This window comes from Gorilla gorilla, chromosome 8 (genome assembly GCF_029281585.2).
Source record: "Gorilla gorilla gorilla isolate KB3781 chromosome 8, NHGRI_mGorGor1-v2.1_pri, whole genome shotgun sequence".
Lineage (NCBI taxonomy): Eukaryota > Metazoa > Chordata > Mammalia > Primates > Hominidae > Gorilla > Gorilla gorilla.
The window spans coordinates 145,085,617-145,103,390 of NC_073232.2; the positions used below are offsets into that span (position 1 = coordinate 145,085,617).

Below are 17,774 nucleotides of genomic sequence, written 5' to 3' on the forward strand. Positions count from 1 at the left end.
CCGCCCTTTGCTGTTGGTCACAGGGAACAGCCTTGGCATGGTGTGGGGGCACGTGGGGGCACGTTCACCAGGCAGCGTCACCGGGGTCATTGTGGCAGCTGGGCCACAGGCTGGAGGAGGGCAAGGCCGCCTGCACGCACTCATTCCTGGCGCCTCCTGGTAGGGAGACGGCTGGGTCTTGGAGCCTGTGGAGGACATGCAGGCAGTGAGGGCTTTGTGGGACAGTGTCCAGACTGTGCCAAGCCCTGCACTGACCTCCCCTGGTGAGGGGACATGTCCTTGCCAGCTGAAGGTGCTGAGGGTCCCCTGCAGTGTGACAGAGGCTCAGGCCTTGCCGAGTCCATGTGCCTGGAGGCCCACAGCCGGCCCACGGGGCTTCCCAAGGGTCTTCCCTTTGGGAGTGAAATGAAGCACTCTTCTTGCCTGTCCCTGTGCCCCCCACCCTGCCTTACAGGGTCCCCGATGGGTGCAGCCGGCAGCCCTGGGCAGCATCAGCTGAGGCTGAGGGGTGGCCCTTCCTCTTAGCTTGGCCATCAGGGAGAGTTTCCATACTTTTTCTCTTTAAAGAAAAGTAGCTCACTTTTTAGTTGCCCAGAGTAACTGCATTTGTAAAGACATATTCAGACTTCACTGGAGGTTTCCTGTCCTCTGGCCTTGTCGGAAGACAGGTGGGTGGACAGGTGCCCGGCCTCGGGTGGCTCCGCACGGCGGAGGCCAGTGCGGGTCTTATCTTCCCAGGGACTCCTTGGGAGAACGAAGTGTGACCCAGAGGCTCCGGCCCTTGGTGATGTGTCCTTTTCTCTTTTGGTTGCAGTGCCTTTGACTTGGTGAATATCCATCTTTTCCATGATGCTTCCAATCTGGTCGCCTGGGAAACAAGCCCTTCCGTGTACTCGGGAATCCGGCACAAGGCACTGGGCTACGTGCTGGACAGGTAGGTGTGGGCGGGCAGGTAGGCGTGGGCCGGGCAAGTAGGTGTGCTGGGCAGGTCGGTGTGGGTGGACAGATAGGTGTGGGTGGACAGATAGGTGTGGGTGGACAGGTAGGTGGGCTGGACAGGTCAGTGTGGATGGAGAGGTAGGTATGGATGGCAGGTAGGTGTGCTGGGCAGGTAGGTGTGAGTGGACAGGTCGGTGTGGATGGAGAGGTAGGTGTGGATGGCAGGTAGGTGTGCTGAGCAGGTAGGTGTGAGTGGGCAGGTAGGTGTGCTGGGCAGGTATAGGTATGGGTGGAGAGGTAGGTGTGGGCGGGCGGGTTAGGTGGGTGGGCAGGTCGGTGTGTCCACTCACCCTGTTGGCCACTGGGAAAGGCTGTGCCTGCTCTGGGAGGCACACTCTGCTCTGTGCTTGCCGATTTGCCGATAGCCCTTACTGGAGTTGCCCCATGGAGGTGGCAGAGCCCCCAAGCCCTGTCCACAGGCTGGAGCTGCACCCTCACAATGGACTTGGATGGGGATGGCTTCACTTTCTCTCCGACTTTTTTGTGGGAAAGATAAGAAAACGGTGCCATGGGGTGCTGTGGTGGGAGGTGAATAGGACACTGAAGAGTCAGTGGGAGCGTGGGGGCCACCTCCACCTGCGCCTGGGCCCCTGCCCCCCCAGTACTCCAGGCTGCTCCACCAGTGATGCTGTGGAGATGACGGGCTGTCACTGGGAAGCAGGGGACCCCCATTGGTGGGATGTGTCTGATCTTGGGGCCCGTGTCCCTCCCCATCTACAGCTGGGCCTTTTGCTGAAGCTCAGGCCCCACAGCCAGGCAGTCTGGGTTTATTCTCTGCCCATTCCAGTTAGGCCTGTCATAGAAACCTTTCCCGCCAGCATCCCTGTGGTTGACAAGACAGTGCTCCGTCAGCTTGGGCTTGCAGCAGTGATGAACACAGGCCCGAGACCAGCAGTTCTGTCCCAGGGTGGTCCCTGATTTCCACCTGAACCCCATTCTGCTCCCTAGAGGGCCCCTGACCTGAGCCCCTCCCAGCCCCCGTGTGTGCAGAATGCGGAGTTACACTCCCGACTAAGCGTGCGAGGGCCTGGAGCTGCCCTGCGCCTCGCCCACCTTCCAGCAGCTGGCATCCTCAGATGCCGACCTTCTGTTCCCGGGGCCGGTTCCCTCCCACCCACACCTGTCTTAGCCTGGGCTTGTGCAGAGCAGAATAACTGAGTCATTCCCAGGCCACCACTGTCCCTGGGGCAGTCACAACTGCCTGGGGCTGCACAGGCAGAGACAGGGATTGGCGGGCACTGAGGTCTGGACCCAGAGAGGGAGGAGGCTGGGCAGGGCCTGGTACCCTCTGAGCCTCTGGGAGGCTTCCCGGGGAAGACAGTGGGAGCAGCAGTCCATGTGGAGGGGCACGTGGGTGGGGCCCCTGCCCCAGAGTCATGTGTGGTATGTGACCAGCGCCGTCAGATGCTCAAGAGCAGGAGTGGGAGAGTCCTATAAGAGGCAACCCCTGGGGACTGTGTGGAGCACATTTCTACCCAAGCAAGACTCACGTCCTGAGGGGTCCCTAAGGCAGGTGGGGTTATGAAGGAGAACAGCAGCCAGCAGGTCCCTGCCTCCTAACAGTGCCTTGTAAGGATAGTGTTCAATGTGCATGTGTGTGCCTGTGCATATGTGCATGCCTGTGAGTGTGCACACCTTGTGTGCATGCAATTATGTAATTGTGTGTGTGCACACATGTACATGCATGTGAGTGCACAGTTGCTTGGGTTTGTGTGGGGGTGGGTGTGCACACATCTGCATGTGTGTGTGTTCGTGTGTGCATGTGTGTGGATGCTTGTGTGTGCATGTGTGGGTGCACGAGTGCATACATATGTGTGCACGCTTGTGTGGGTGTGGGTGCATGTGTGGTGTGGATATGTGTGGGTACATGTCTGGGTGTGTGCACACTTGCAGGGGTGTGGGGGTTGCATTGTGTGTGCACACGTGGACACGTGAGTGCACTTGTGTGGCTACATGTGAGTGCGGGTGTGGGTGTGTGTGTGGGTGCATGTGTGTGCGGGTATATGCATGTGTGGGTGCATGTGAGTGGGTATATGCGTGTGTGGGTCCATGTGAGTGCAGGTGTATGCATGTGTAGGTGTGTGTGTAGGTGCATGTGTCTGCATATTTGGGTGTGTGCATGTGTGCGGGGGTGCACTGATGCATGTGTGCATGTGTGTGGGGGCTCGTGTGGGTGCATATGTGTACGCTTGTGTGGGGGTACATGTGTTGATGTGTAGGCCTGTGTGGGTGTGCATGTGCCTATGGGCGTGTGCATGTGTGTGGGTGTGTGCATGCATGGGTGTGGGCGTGTGGGTGCATGTGGATCTGTGTGGATGCATGTGTGCTAAGGTGTATGCATGTGTGCTGGGGTGTATGCATGTATGTATGTGTGCGTGTGTGTGGGTGTGTGTAAAGGTGTGTGTGCGTATGTGGGGAGAGCATATGCACGTGGGTTGGATATGTGTGCAGGTACATGTGGGTATGTGTGCATGCAGGTTGTGGGTGTGGAGTGCATGTGTGTGTGTGGGTGTGAGTGTGTGTGCATTTGTGGGTATGTGCACATGTATGTGTGTAGGTGTGGGTGTGCACACGTGTGTGTAGGTGTACAGGTGTGGGTGCATGTGCACATAAGTGTGTACCTGTCATAGCTCAGCACTGTGCATCCTGAGGAAGGGGTGGAAGGCTGCATTCTCCAGTAGGTGCTGCTCCAGGGGGAGTTGGAGCTGGTGGGGCCCCTCCTGAATGCTGGCTCCGTCTGCTGCTGTGGTGAGTGTGGCCTGCGTGGCTCCTTGCCTGCCGCCTTCACGATCCTCCCGGGTTCCCCACAGGGCTCTGCACAAGGAGTCTGGGCTGGGCTCCCATCCCTGTGCTGTTATTAGCGGGTATATGCACTTGGCTCTCCTCCGCATCTGGCCCTTGCTGAGGGCCCTGAGGCGTGGCCCCTTATCCCCTCTGACCGCCCCTGACCTCCGTCTCCAGAGTGATGGAGCCCTGGTCCCCTGTCACTAGCCTGGTCCCGGAGAGGGTGGCAACTGCGAGGCCTGGGTGCTGCTGTGCTCGTGGCCACGCACTGAGGCCAGCCCTCAGCCCTGTGCACGGCCACACCCTCTGCAGGGGACCTGTCCGGCCTCCCGGGTATCTCTGGAGCTGGCACTGACACTGAGGCAGGGATCGGTCTGAGCCTGGGGACTGTGCTCTCAACTGCCCACCGTGGGGAAGCAGCACAGGTGGGGGATGGGGGCCTGGGGCTTTGTCAGCGACAAAGTGACTGATGACCGCCTGTGCCCTGGGCGCCCTCCCTGGACAGCATGTCAGTCGCCCAGGGAGAAGGGCCTCACCCACAGGAGCTGCGCGGTTCTTCCTGCCTGATCAGCCCTCGGCTTGCAGGCACCAAGCGTCTCGGGGACCTCCCACGGAGCCCAGGAGCAGGGAGGGCCCTGCCGTGTCTGCTGTTGGGTCTTGGTGACAGCGGTTAGGTTGTCAGCATGGCATGGCATTAAAATGTGTCATTGCCCCTCGCTGCCATGGCTCCGCGGCCTCAAGAAAGCAGCCTTTGGGCTTTTGGGCCACTTTTCTGCGTCTCTGCATTCCCATGAATGGCTCCTGCGGCGCGCTCAGCCAGCCGCAGATCCGGACCTCCGCGGCGTGGGGCGGGCCGCGCAACACAAAGGGCGGCTCTGTCGGAGTCGGGAACAATGGGTCGCCCTTTCACCGCGGCTGCTAACCTCTTGGCAGCCACCAGCAGACCACATTCTGCTGTGCGGATCGGGCAGGACAATGCCGCGCGGCCTCTGAATGGACGCTGCCACCAACGGGGCCCCATTCACGGCGTTGGGAACCGGGCGCACATTGTCTGCCCCGCAGGGAGACAGCGAGGAGACAGCGAGGAGGCTCCTGCAGCCTCTTCCTGGTTTAATCTCCCCGCGCGGCTTCCCAGGTCCATGTCCCGTATCAGCTGCGGGGCCGGCAGCACCAGGCCCAGGATGGAGGGCAGGTCCCAGCGCTGGAGGAGGATGCCGGCCAGGTTAAAACCCAGAGGCACCGTAGGACCTTCGCACCGTTGCTCTAAACCTAAACGCATTCCAGAGTAGGAAGATGATTGTAAAACAACTGAGAGACAAGCTCTGAGTTAAAGTCTTCAGAAGCAGCCCCAGGGCGAGTGCTGCAGGGTGCCTGCCACCACCACGGCCAGTCACAGGGCTCCACTGGACTTCTTATCACAGATGCGAACCTTTACTTTTTTGTGTGTAATTTTTGAAATTGTTGCTGTTAACCTCTTGTTATGAGAAGTTTAAAAAGAAGACAAATCCCTAATGAGTGAGGAGGACCGGGCTCTGGGCAGGTGTTGGCGGCATCTGTGCCGGGCTGGGGTCCTGGACCCTGGGTGAGGCCGGGCCGTGCACACCCTTGTGTGGCTCTCGGAGGCGCCGAGCACTCAGCCCGTGTTGGGGGCAGCCCCGGTCCCTCTCCTGGACACACAGGTCAGCCCTTGGGGGGCATCTGGGGGCTGAGCCAGAGGTGCACGTCAGCCTTCCTAGGCACCATCCGCTGAGGCGTCCCGAAACCTTCCTGAGCTTTCAGCTGGAAAGGAGATTTTCCCATAAGTGACGGGACTCTTTGTCTCCCCTCTGAAATGTGGCCTGGGCTAGTTCAACAGAAACATTTTACATTACAACTGTGAAATCTCGGCATAAAGCACCCCTTTGTCCCCCCATTATTTTCTCACAAATACAGTCCATTGTCATGGCGCTGAAGTTAATTTGATCAACATTGGGACATTTAACTTTTATGTCCAGTCAAAAGAGTTGTTTCATGCTCATTTTGGGCATTCAAAGGAAATGATTGCCAGAAAAATAATGTTCTTCTGAACAATTCCAAGCAATTAGTTTCCCAGGGAGAGGTGACGTGATGCCCGCGCCCCAGCCCCGCTTTGTGGCTTTATGGAGGGCCATCAGTTAGCTGTCAGCCGCTCAAAGAGCCCCCAACCTAAATGTTTCTCTTTAGACGTTCCCAGAACTTGCCTTGCTGTGCAGCCAGTAAAGAAAAGCTGCTGCGTCTCCAGGCAAAGGCAAACTCGGCATTAAAGATCTGGGTCACCCTGAGCGCTCCTGGCCACAGGGCTGGTTCTCGCGCTCCTCACACTCCCGCTGGCCTCGGAGAACAGCTCACAGGCTCTTGCTGGTCGTGGGCTCGTCCCGATCAGGCTTTCTCAGACTCAGAGACCTCAGGGTGGCCGAGGTCATGTGTCTGCGGAGCCCACCAGGCACCCTGTGGTGTCCCTCCGCATGCCCGGGACTCCTGGCAGCACAAGCCCGTGCCCTCTGCCGTTGCGGTGCCGTGAAGCCCGCTGCCTCTGTGTCGCGTCAGCCTCTCCAGGGCGTGGTCGGTCCACTGCTGCCCGGCAGGAGGGGCTCCTTTCGCCTGTGCCTCGGCTGATCCATGGCTGCGATCTTCATTTTGTTGAACATGGAGTCAAGCGCCGAGAAAGGTGGTGCCGCTATGCAGATGTAGGGGCAGCGCCTGCACCCGCCACGCACCCTGCACGTTCTCCGCATGTTTCCTTTCCTTAAGAAACAAACCATGTGGGCCCGCGGGTGCCCCGTCCTCCATCCTGAACCCCATCCTGGCCCCCAGCATCAGCCTGAATTCAGCACCTGTCGCTCCTTTGCCGCTTTCTGGCCTCTTGTGACACAGGCACGGATGTTTCTGTACTTTCATTATGTGCCAGCGTGGAGGCAAGCGTCGACGCGACGCTGCTGTGATGCCTGTGTGTGGTTTATGTCTTTACACGTGTCATCGCCTGTGACCAACATGTCCAGCATCATGCGAACAGAGTCTGCCGGACGTCTCCACGAGCTCCAGCCACGGTGCTCGGTCATGGGACTCGCTGCCGGCTGTCTGGAGAGCGTTTGGGTGGTTCCCGGCCCTTCGGTGGCAGACAGGACGATGCCTGTGCTGGGCCGTGGGGGCCGTGTGTCTCCACTCCCGCTGGTCCTTTCCACACCCTGAACCCCAGCGTCACCACTGGCATCTCAGCCAGTTGTGTTTTCCGCTAGCTGGAGAGGAGGGGGGGGGGTCCTGGAGGCTGAGGCACTTCTGTGCTGCACCCGTTTTTGTGGTTTATGGCGGTGTCCAAGCAGAGTTTGAGAGGGTGGGTCTCAGAGTGAGAAAAACAAAAGTAAAACGGCGATGCTCCGTGTGGAGAGCATGAGAGCGGCGGCTGCCGAAGGAGAGCCCTGCACAGCCCTCCTGCCGCCCTGCACGGGGCTCCCCGCACGACTCTGCCCGAGAGCACTTGATGTGGGGATGGACTCATCGAAGGGAGTGTGGGCTTTAAAAGGTGTCAGACGCTGAGAAGGCACACACTGCTGGGGCCCAGGATGCCCCCAGCCCCAAGGCTGAGTTCCGGAGACCATCTCAGCCCCGCCCGCCGCAACACAACTCCGTGGCGGGGCTTTGCAGCCGACCTGAGTTCTCAGTCTGAGATCTGAGTTCCGGTGACAGCTTGCAGACGGCCGCCTTCTCACTGCGTCCTCACGTGGTGGAGGGAGGGAGGGAAGGTGAGCTTTTGGTGTCTTCCTCTTTTACAAGGACACCCTTCCTCTTGCATCAGGGCTCCGCCTCCCTCCCCCACCCCCGTGACCTCAGGTGCTGGCCCCTAAAGGGTTGGGGCTCCGAGGCTGGGACTCACTGGGTGGGGAAGTCAGGGGGCCTTTGGGTGCGGCACTGGGGATCAGTGGGTTGGTCAAGGAGCTTCCTCAAGCGCAGTGGTTGCTGTGACTCCACCCAGTGAGCAGCCTGGCTGCCCCAGGCACTTTGGGGGCTCTGCTAGCCCTGAGGCTGACCCTGCTGCTTCAGCACATCCCGCCATCTGCCTGGGTTTTGCCTGGAGGAGCCTTAGACGACTGTCTTCAGGGTTCTGTGGTACCTGGGTTCTGTCTGAGGGCACCTTAGACGGCTGTCTTGCGGGTTCTGTGGTACCTGGGTTCCTTCTGGGGGCGCCTTAGACGGCTGTCTTCAGGGTTCTGTGGTACCTGGGTTCTGTCTGGGCGCCTTAGACGGCTGTCTTGCGGGTTCTGTGGTACCTGGGTTCTCTCTGGGCACCTTAGACGGCTGTCTTGCGGGTTCTGTGGTGCCTGGGTTCTGTCTGGGCGCCTTAGACGGCTGTCTTGCGGGTTCTGTGGTGCCTGGGTTCTGTCTGAGGGCGCCTTAGATGGCTGTCTTGCGGGTTCTGTGGTACCTGGGTTCTGTCTGGGCACCTTAGATGGCTGTCTTGCGGGTTCTGTGGTGCCTGGGTTCTGTCTGGGCGCCTTAGACGGCTGTCTTGCGGGTTCTGTGGTGCCTGGGTTCTGTCTGAGGGTGCCTTAGACGGCTGTCTTGCGGGTTCTGTGGTACCTGGGTTCTGTCTGAGGGCGCCTTAGATGACTGTCTTCAGGGTTCTGTGGTACCTGGGTTCTGTCTGGGCACCTTAGACGGCTGTCTTGCGGGTTCTGTGGTACCTGGGTTCTGTCTGGGCACCTTAGACGACTGTCTTCAGGGTTCTGTGGTACCTGTGTTCTGTCTGAGGGCGCCTTAGACGACTGTCTTCAGGGTTCTGTGGTACCTGGGTTCTGTCTGGGCACCTTAGACGGCTGTCTTGCGGGTTCTGTGGTGCCTGGGTTCTGTCTGGGCACCTTAGACGGCTGTCTTGCGGGTTCTGTGGTACCTGGGTTCTGTCTGGGCACCTTAGACGACTGTCTTCAGGGTTCTGTGGTACCTGGGTTCTGTCTGAGGGCGCCTTAGATGACTGTCTTCAGGGTTCTGTGGTGCCTGGGTTCTGTCTGGGCGCCTTAGATGGCTGTCTTGCCTGTGTCTGTGGTGCCTGGGTTCTGTCTGGGCGCCTTAGACGGCTGTCTTGCCTGTGTCTGTGGTACCTGGGTTCTGTCTGGGCGCCTTAGACGGCTGTCTTGCCTGTGTCTGTGGTGCTGGGAGATTCACCCTGAGGGCTTGAGGCTTTACGGGGGCAGAGCTCACAGTGGGTGGAGTAAAAAGTGAAGTCATAAAAATAGTCCAGCAGTTTCTAGGAAGGTAAAAATAAACAGGCTGGTATGTTTATTTTGGGGGGATGAGTTTATTTAAAGTGGCTTAAACACATCTGCGATGAACCATGCAGTGAGGTGTTTATGATTATTAAGAGAAACTTCTAAGTGATTAAGTAACTAAAATATTCTCAGTAGTTTTAGTAATTTTATACTGTCGATGTTTTTGCTTATGTAAAGTTGTTTGATCAGAGAATGTGGTCTCTACCATAGCAGAGAAACAAACCAACTTTAATAGATTCCCAATTGTACACAACCTAGGCCTTTAAAAGTACAGTGCCAAAGGTTTCAGCTACGGTCGCTTTCAGTGGTTAAAAAATAAAAAAGGAAAGAAGGAAAAAAACCAACTCCTAGCAAGTTAGGTGTCCTGGTTGGATGAATGTCTCATGGCCAGTTTGCTTCCCATACTGCACTAGCTCCTCCTTGGGGGAAAAAAAACTAGCCCCGTTCGAGTCTGATATTTTTTAGGGCCCCAGTGGGACTGCCGATGACGCTCTCCCGCCGCCTGCCCTGTCACCGGGGGGCCTCCCACGGTGTCCCAGGCCTCAGAAGCCTCACGCCCGGTTCCCACTGCTGTGTTAGGGAAGCGCCCGCTGTTGGAAATGTAATTGGGAACGTTCAACCCGTGACTCTCCCTAAGTCTTTAATCTGCGGTGTTGTGGGGTCACAGTTGTCTTGGAGACATGCGGACGAGCCCCCCAGCCGTCGCGGTGGAGCAGCTGCTGGGACGATGAGGCAGCCCCTCCTCCCAGTGCCTCCGCCGCGTAATGAGACCACTTGTCAAAACAGAGAGAGACACCCATTTTCAAGGCCTAAAAAATTGATTTTTATGGCTCTTCTTGTAATTCTCTTTTTGAATTAGGCACATGATATTGATGTGGGCCTACGTTTTAATCATAATAGCTACTGACAAGGTAATTAATTTTAGAACAACTGTTTTTTTTTCTCCTGCTCCAAATGGCACTATATTGAAATTGAAAGTGAGCTCTGGGAGGGCAGTGGGGCTGGCACTCAGGTGATTGCCTCGGCCGTGACAGCCCCTTCGTCTTGCGGCCGCCGTGCACCCTTTAGAGGCAGCTGCTGTTATTAATGGGCTCAAGCTGTTCTGTCAGCAGAGCAGGGCGAGGAAGTGTGATCCAGTTTAGGGTTTCATGATTATCCTGCAGGATTCCAGACAGGACGATGACGCGGCGTCTCCAGGGCGTTGCAGGCCCACCTGGTGCGTCGCCTGGCGGCTTTCTCGGGAAGAAGGAGCAGCCAGGCCTGGGCAGGGCCTCCTGTGAGGCGGCACCCCAGAGTATTGAGAGAGGAAACTCAGTCAGTGGAGTGAGGGCCAGCCCGGGAGGCCGCATTTCCTCTCTCCTCCGCACTGGGGAACTCATTAGAGTTTGTTCCATCAGGGTTCTGCTGTTTGTTTAGCCAAGTGACGGTTGCGTCTGTTCCTGCGACGCCGCGCACAGATGCTTGGCCCTGTGGGGATTGGCCGTGTGGGGATTGGCCCTGTGGGGATTGGCCGTGTGGGGATTGGCCCTGTGGGGATTGGCCCTGTGGGGATTGGCTGTGTGGGGATGGCTTTGGTATCTTGTGGTCTCGCCTACACCTGGGCTTGGCTGGCTGCATCCTGCCCGCTGGCCGGCGGGCGTTGCTGCCCTCCCTCGGGAGCCTCTGTGCCCCGGGCTGCCGCTCTCCTGGGGACTCGGAGCGCAGGGCCCTCTGTCTTCCTCCACGCACCCTCCGAGCTTTCTGTGCTCATGGGACACAGCAAGCGCTTCCCTTTCTCCTGGGCAGAGCTTGGGGCTCGTTTAAGCAAATCACACTAGAATAGATCAAACTTGTTACAACTGAGATTTAACCTAAAGTGGAAGGAATTCCAATTAAAAAGGTCAACAAGACTTTCGTGGGCTTTGCCAAGCCAAACTATAGCAGTTAACAGGCAAGAGGAGCACGAAATAGCTGGGACCATTTTTGAAAGAACTGTCAACAAGAAGGACTGCCCTATAAAAAGTTGTACTAATTAAAAGCATGCAGGAATTGATTTTTTAAAAGATCTGCAGAAAAGAATAGATTGTCTCAAAAAGACCCATGCCGCTGGGAATGTTGTGTTGAGATACAGACTTGGTGGGAAGACGGGACACGTTGAATAAATGGTGCCGATCAATTGACCGTCCACTTGGGAAATCGATAAACTTAGATCCCTGCTCTACACCTTAATTCCGGATGGATTAAAGGATAACCCTTAAAACTCTACCATAAAGATGAAGGTGGGGGCTCCATGCCCGCGTGGGGACTGGGGCAGGCGTCTCAGCCACAGGGGAAACTGATACATGTGACTATATGGAAATTAAAACTTTTGCCTGACAGAAGCCACCACGGGCAAAACGGAAAGGCCAGCCCCAGGCCAGCAGGAGCACGTGTTTACCACAGGCGGGGGTTACTCACTCTCCAGAACTCACAGGGAGGCCCCAGGCCAGCAGGAGCACACACCATATTCACCGCAGATGGGGGTTACTCATTCTCCAGAACTCACAGGGAGGCCCCAGGACGACAGGAGCACACGCCATATTCACCGCAGATGGGGGTTACTCTCCATAACTCACAGGGAGGCCCCAGGATGACAGGTGCACATGCCATATTCACCACAGATGGGGGTTACTCACTCTCCAGAACTCACGGGGAGGCCCCAGGATGACAGGAGCACACGCCATATTCACCGCAGACGGGGGTCACTCTCTAGAACTCACGGGGGGCCCCAGGCCAGCAGGAGCACACGCCATATTCACCGCAGATGGGGGTCACTCTCCAGAACTCACAGGGAGGCCCCAGGATGACAGGAGCACACGCCATATTCACCGCAGACGGGGGTCACTCTCTAGAACTCACGGGGGGCCCCAGGCCAGCAGGAGCACACGCCATATTCACCACAGATGGGGGTTACTCTCCATAACTCACAGGGAGGCCCCAGGATGACAGGTGCACATGCCATATTCACCACAGATGGGGGTTACTCTCCAGAACTTACGGGGAGGCCCCAGGCCAGCAGGAGCACATGCCATATTCACCACAGACGGGGGTTACTCACTCTCCAGAACTCACGGGGAGGCCCCAGGATGACAGGAGCACACGCCATATTCACCGCAGACGGGGGTCACTCTCTAGAACTCACGGAGGGCCCCAGGCCAGCAGGAGCACATGCCATATTCACCGCAGATGGGGGTTACTCTCCAGAACTCACGGGGAGGCCCCAGGATGACAGGTGCACATGCCATATTCACCACAGATGGGGGTTACTCTCCAGAACTTACGGGGAGGCCCCAGGCCAGCAGGAGCACATGCCATATTCACCACAGACGGGGGTTACTCACTCTCCAGAACTCACGGGGAGGCCCCAGGATGACAGGAGCACACGCCATATTCACCGCAGACGGGGGTCACTCTCTAGAACTCACGGGGGGCCCCAGGCCAGCAGGAGCACACGCCATATTCACCGCAGATGGGGGTTACTCTCCAGAACTCACGGGGAGACCCCAGGATGACAGGAGCACATGCCATGTTCACCGCAGATGGGGGTTACTCTCCAGAACTCACAGGGAGGCCCCAGGACGACAGGAGCACATGCCATATTCACCGCAGATGGGGGTTACTCTCCATAACTCACAGGGAGGCCCCAGGATGACAGGTGCACACGCCATATTCACCGCAGATGGGGGTTACTCTCCAGAACTCACAGGGAGGCCCCAGGACGACAGGAGCACATGCCATATTCACCGCAGATGGGGGTTACTCTCCATAACTCACAGGGAGGCCCCAGGATGACAGGAGCACACGCCATATTCACCACAGACGGGGGTTACTCACTCTCCAGAACTCACAGGGAGGCCCCAGGATGACAGGAGCAGACGCCATATTCACCGCAGACGGGGGTCACTCTCTAGAACTCACGGGGGGCCCCAGGCCAGCAGGAGCACACGCCATATTCACCGCAGACGGGGGTCACTCTCCAGAACTCACGGGGAGACCCCAGGATGACAGGAGCACACGCCATATTCACCGCAGATGGGGGTTACTCTCCAGAACTCACGGGGGGCCCCAGGCCAGCAGGAGCACACGCCATATTCACCGCAGATGGGGGTTACTCTCCAGAAGTCACAGGGAGGCCCCAGGATGACAGGAGCACACGCCATATTCACCGCAGACGGGGGTCACTCTCCAGAACTCACAGGGAGGCCCCAGGATGACAGGAGCACACGCCATATTCACCGCAGATGGGGGTTACTCTCCAGAACTCACGGGGGGCCCCAGGCCAGCAGGAGCACACGCCATATTCACCGCAGATGGGGGTTACTCTCTAGAAGTCACAGGGAGGCCCCAGGATGACAGGAGCACACGCCATATTCACCGCAGACGGGGGTCACTCTCTAGAACTCACGGGGGGCCCCAGGCCAGCAGGAGCACACGCCATATTCACCACAGACGGGGGTCACTCTCCAGAACTCACGGGGGGCCCCAGGCCAGCAGGAGCACACGCCATATTCACCACAGACGGGGGTCACTCTCTAGAACTCACGGGGGGCCCCAGGCCAGCAGGAGCACACGCCATATTCACCACAGATGGGGGTTACTCTCCAGAACTCACGGGGAGACCCCAGGATGACAGGAGCACACGCCATATTCACCGCAGATGGGGGTTACTCTCCAGAACTCACAGGGAGGCCCCAGGACGACAGGAGCACATGCCATATTCACCGCAGATGGGGGTTACTCTCCATAACTCACAGGGAGGCCCCAGGATGACAGGTGCACATGCCATATTCACCACAGATGGGGGTTACTCTCCAGAACTTACGGGGAGGCCCCAGGCCAGCAGGAGCACATGCCATATTCACCACAGACGGGGGTTACTCACTCTCCAGAACTCACGGGGAGGCCCCAGGATGACAGGAGCACACGCCATATTCACCGCAGACGGGGGTCACTCTCTAGAACTCACGGGGGGCCCCAGGCCAGCAGGAGCACACGCCATATTCACCACAGACGGGGGTCACTCTCCAGAACTCACGGGGGGCCCCAGGCCAGCAGGAGCACACGCCATATTCACCACAGACGGGGGTCACTCTCCAGAACTCACGGGGGGCCCCAGGCCAGCAGGAGCACACGCCATATTCACCACAGACGGGGGTCACTCTCCAGAACTCGGGGGAGGCCCCAGGATGACAGGAGCACACGCCATATTCACCGCAGACGGGGGTCACTCTCCAGAACTTACGGGGAGGCCCCAGGCCAGCAGGAGCACATGCCATATTCACCACAGACGGGGGTTACTCACTCTCCAGAACTCACGGGGAGGCCCCAGGATGACAAGAGCACACGCCATATTCACCGCAGACGGGGGTCACTCTCCAGAACTCACGGGGAGGCCCCTGGAATTCAAAGAGAAAAGGCCAGGAACCAAAGAGAACAGCAGGCTGTGAACAGGTGAAATCAGGAGAAAATGCGAATTTCGATATGTAGATTTAAAAATATTGAGGGTGTGCAAGTAAGACGGAAATGAACTCCTACGCTTCACAGCCAAAGTGAAATACAGTGGTGATGGTTCCACCCGCACTCAGTCATGAAAGTGTGACCTGTACGGATGCTCCGTCCTCCCTCGCTCTGGTCTAAAGGCCCTGGACGGTGCAGAGCGGGTCCACAGCCATTGGTGGCCCCGGCTGGTGCCTCACAGCCACTTGGCTCTCCAACCCGAGGGTGGAGGTGTCAGCGGCGGCGGCGGGGCGACGCAGAACAAGACCACGTAAGAACCGGGAAGCGGGAGACCGTCTGCTCGCTTGGGGATTCTTCTACTTCTCAAGCGAATGGATCAAGCTGGAAAAGGCTGAGTTAGTGATTGGTTGGGCCCCCTGCCTCCCGGCCTCATCCCACTGGGCCCTACCGTGCCCCTCATGCCCCTGTCCCCAGCTCCAGGAGGGCACAGTGCTCCCAGCAGTGACCTGCCCGGGCTGGCACTCCCTGCCTGTGGACAGCTGTGCACACCTGCAGTTAACCTGATTGGAAGCTCTCACTTTTGCCTGGCTAATAACCTGAGTTTATTATCTCCAAATGCAGCGTAGTTGGATGGGCAGCCTCTGTGCTGCCTGCCCCCTGCCCTGGCAGCCCCACCTGGCTCTGGGCTGTGAAATTAGGAAATTTGGCAACCAGAGTATTTCCTTTTTTTGTCTACAGATCACATGTTTCTGTTCCACTGATGGTTTTGGTGGCCAATGCCACATTGCAAAGGTTCTCGTGTTGCTTTCACACCAGAAGGGTTGAGTGCCTTGCCCTCCTCAAAAGCAAGCAGTTCACGGCGTTACTGACTGGAGCCGCTGAGGGGAGATTTGGGGTTTGAGTGAGTTGGCGGTTTCTGAGATCTTTTTACAGGCTTATATCTGTAAGGGAAGCTGCAGTGGAAAAACCTTTAGGAAACTGATTGTGATTGATTGAAAATATGAGGAAGAATTTTTCTTGAGTAAAGCTGTACCTGGCTAAAAATATACACACACGTATGCAGCCACTGTTACCCTCTCACTTTGAAACGTCCGAGTGGAGATCATATGTAAACCTTCAAAACAGGTCTGAGGGGACATCCCTGTCTGGGAGGAGAGAGCGGGGGCTCCGGTTCCTGCCGGTTCACCTGCACGCGCCTCCCCGTCCATCTCCCTCCCGCTGTTGGTCCCTCCTCCCGTCTGTCTCCCTCCCGCCTTTCCTGAGCTCTGCGGTGGATTATTTGGTCTGTGGTGGATTATTCAGGCATCCTTGTCCGGCCCTTTCCCCTTCTCGGGGCAGCTGTGGTTTTCCATGCGTGAGGCTCTCACGCTGCCCTGGCCCAGTGGGTGAGGACGCAGCTGAGACTCTGCCTTTCCTCTTCCTCGATGTCGCTGGCAACACATGCGTGTCCATGTTGCCGAGGGCTGAGCGCTGCTCAGTGGACCTGTATTGGGGGTGGTCTCAGAGCTGAATTTTGGGTGTGCAAAGAGGCAACCACTGAGGTTCCCCTGCAGCAGGTGACAGAACAGAGAGTGTGCGGATGGGGAGCGTGGAGGAGCGCCGGGGCCGGGCATGAGGGCTGGCCGGTTTCAGCGCCCTCGGTAACAAGTCCTCTTTTTCTTTCCAGAATCATCGATCAGCGATTCGAGAAGGTTTCCTACTTTGTGTTTGGCGATTTCAACTTCCGGCTGGATTCCAAGTCCGTCGTGGAGGTAGGCGCTGGCTTCCCTCCCGCCCCGGTCTCATGCCTTGCTCTGTGTTGAGGAAAACAGTGGAAGGAGCGTGGCCCTTTACTGGCACTTTCAATGCCGTCCGCCTCCCGGGATGCACTTTTTAAGGCAAAACCTTGCAATGAAGAAGCATGTTTTGCTGTCGGCAGAGGGATCCGTGTTGGAATCCAGGGTGAGCGGGCCCTCAAGGTTGCCCCGGATGGCGGGTGACAGTGCTGTGGGGCTGTGCCCTGTGGCTTCCGCCGTCGGCACACAAGGAGCTGCTGGAGTGCCGTCACAGCGCCACCCCCTCGATGCCCGCAGAGCTGCAGCCTCTGCAGAGTGTCAGCTCCTTCACACTGTCCAACTTGATCTCAGCGATTTTTCGTCATAACACGTAGAAACTGTCAGAGCCCGTTTTAAACATTGTGCTTTTCTGTCTGCAAAGTCATTATTCCGTGAGTTAACGAGTCGTCACCCCCGCCTGGGAACTCAGGGGTCCCGGGTGCTCCTGGGCGTGCTTTCGGGCTGGCCGGGGACCAGCAGCTTGGGCGCCGAGGTGCCACTGACAGGAAGTGGGCCTCTAGGCTCAGTGCAAGGGCCGATGTTTCTCTGTGGTCCAGTTCACGCTGGCTGTGGGTCCTCCCTCCCAGTTTTCATGACTTGGGATTCCACTTCCCGGGCAGCTGTGAAGAGGGGGGTGTGGGAAATGGTGGAGCACCTGTTGCCCACCCGCCCTGGCCCTGCTGCCCTCACCCTCAGCCTCTCCGGTGGCCCCTCCAGGTGCTGGGCATGAGCTGACAGCCCACAGCGGGGCCACAGTAAGTTGGATGGGGCCATGGTGAGTTGGATGGGGCCACGGTGAGTCAGATGGGGACACGGTAAGTCGGATGGGGACACAGTGAGTCAGATGGGGACACGGTGAGTTGGATGGGGACACGGTGAGTTGGATGGGAACATGGTGAGTCGGACGGGGACACGGCGGTCCCCGAGACTGTTATCTTCCCATTTTAGTCTCCAGTTCCAAACACCCACACGTATTCATCTTCCAACGGTGGCAGGACATTGTTTCTGAAAGACAGACTGAGCTGGCTTTGATCATCCTGGGTCTCTTGTGGTTGGCAGAAATGAGTGCCCCTGAAACCCTCTGTTGGGTTGAGCTGGCAGCACCTTGCCACAAGGCCCCACCGCATGCCTGTGTGTCAACATTTGGCCGTGCTGGTGGCGTTGCCTAAACGTTCAATGGCTCCTGGTCAAGGCATCCCTTCATCTGGCTGTGGAGGAGGAAGGCAGGGCCTCTGCGTGTGGTGGGCTGTGGAGCACATGGAGTTTTAAAGCACACACACCCCAGCAGGGGCCCCGAAGTCCTTTCCATCCCTCTGCTGCGCTTCCTTTCTCCTCGTAGAGGCTGTCGAATGGATCGGTCTCTGGCCTGCCATCCCACAGGCTCGGTGAGGGCTCGAGGGCAGGGGCTGTGCCCATCCTTGCT

The 17,774-nt window shown here is 57.9% G+C and overlaps 1 protein-coding gene across 1 annotated transcript in view; it reads left to right on the forward strand.

The window, feature by feature from the left end:
* The window catches only part of INPP5A (inositol polyphosphate-5-phosphatase A), a 244,149-nt gene that overhangs the window by 173,684 nt on the left and 52,691 nt on the right, over positions 1-17,774 (forward strand). Inside the window, exons 8-9 of the mRNA XM_019035299.4 lie at positions 815-934; positions 16,204-16,288. Coding sequence (XP_018890844.3) covers positions 815-934; positions 16,204-16,288 — 205 coding nt within the window. The remainder of the gene's footprint in view (positions 1-814; positions 935-16,203; positions 16,289-17,774) is intronic.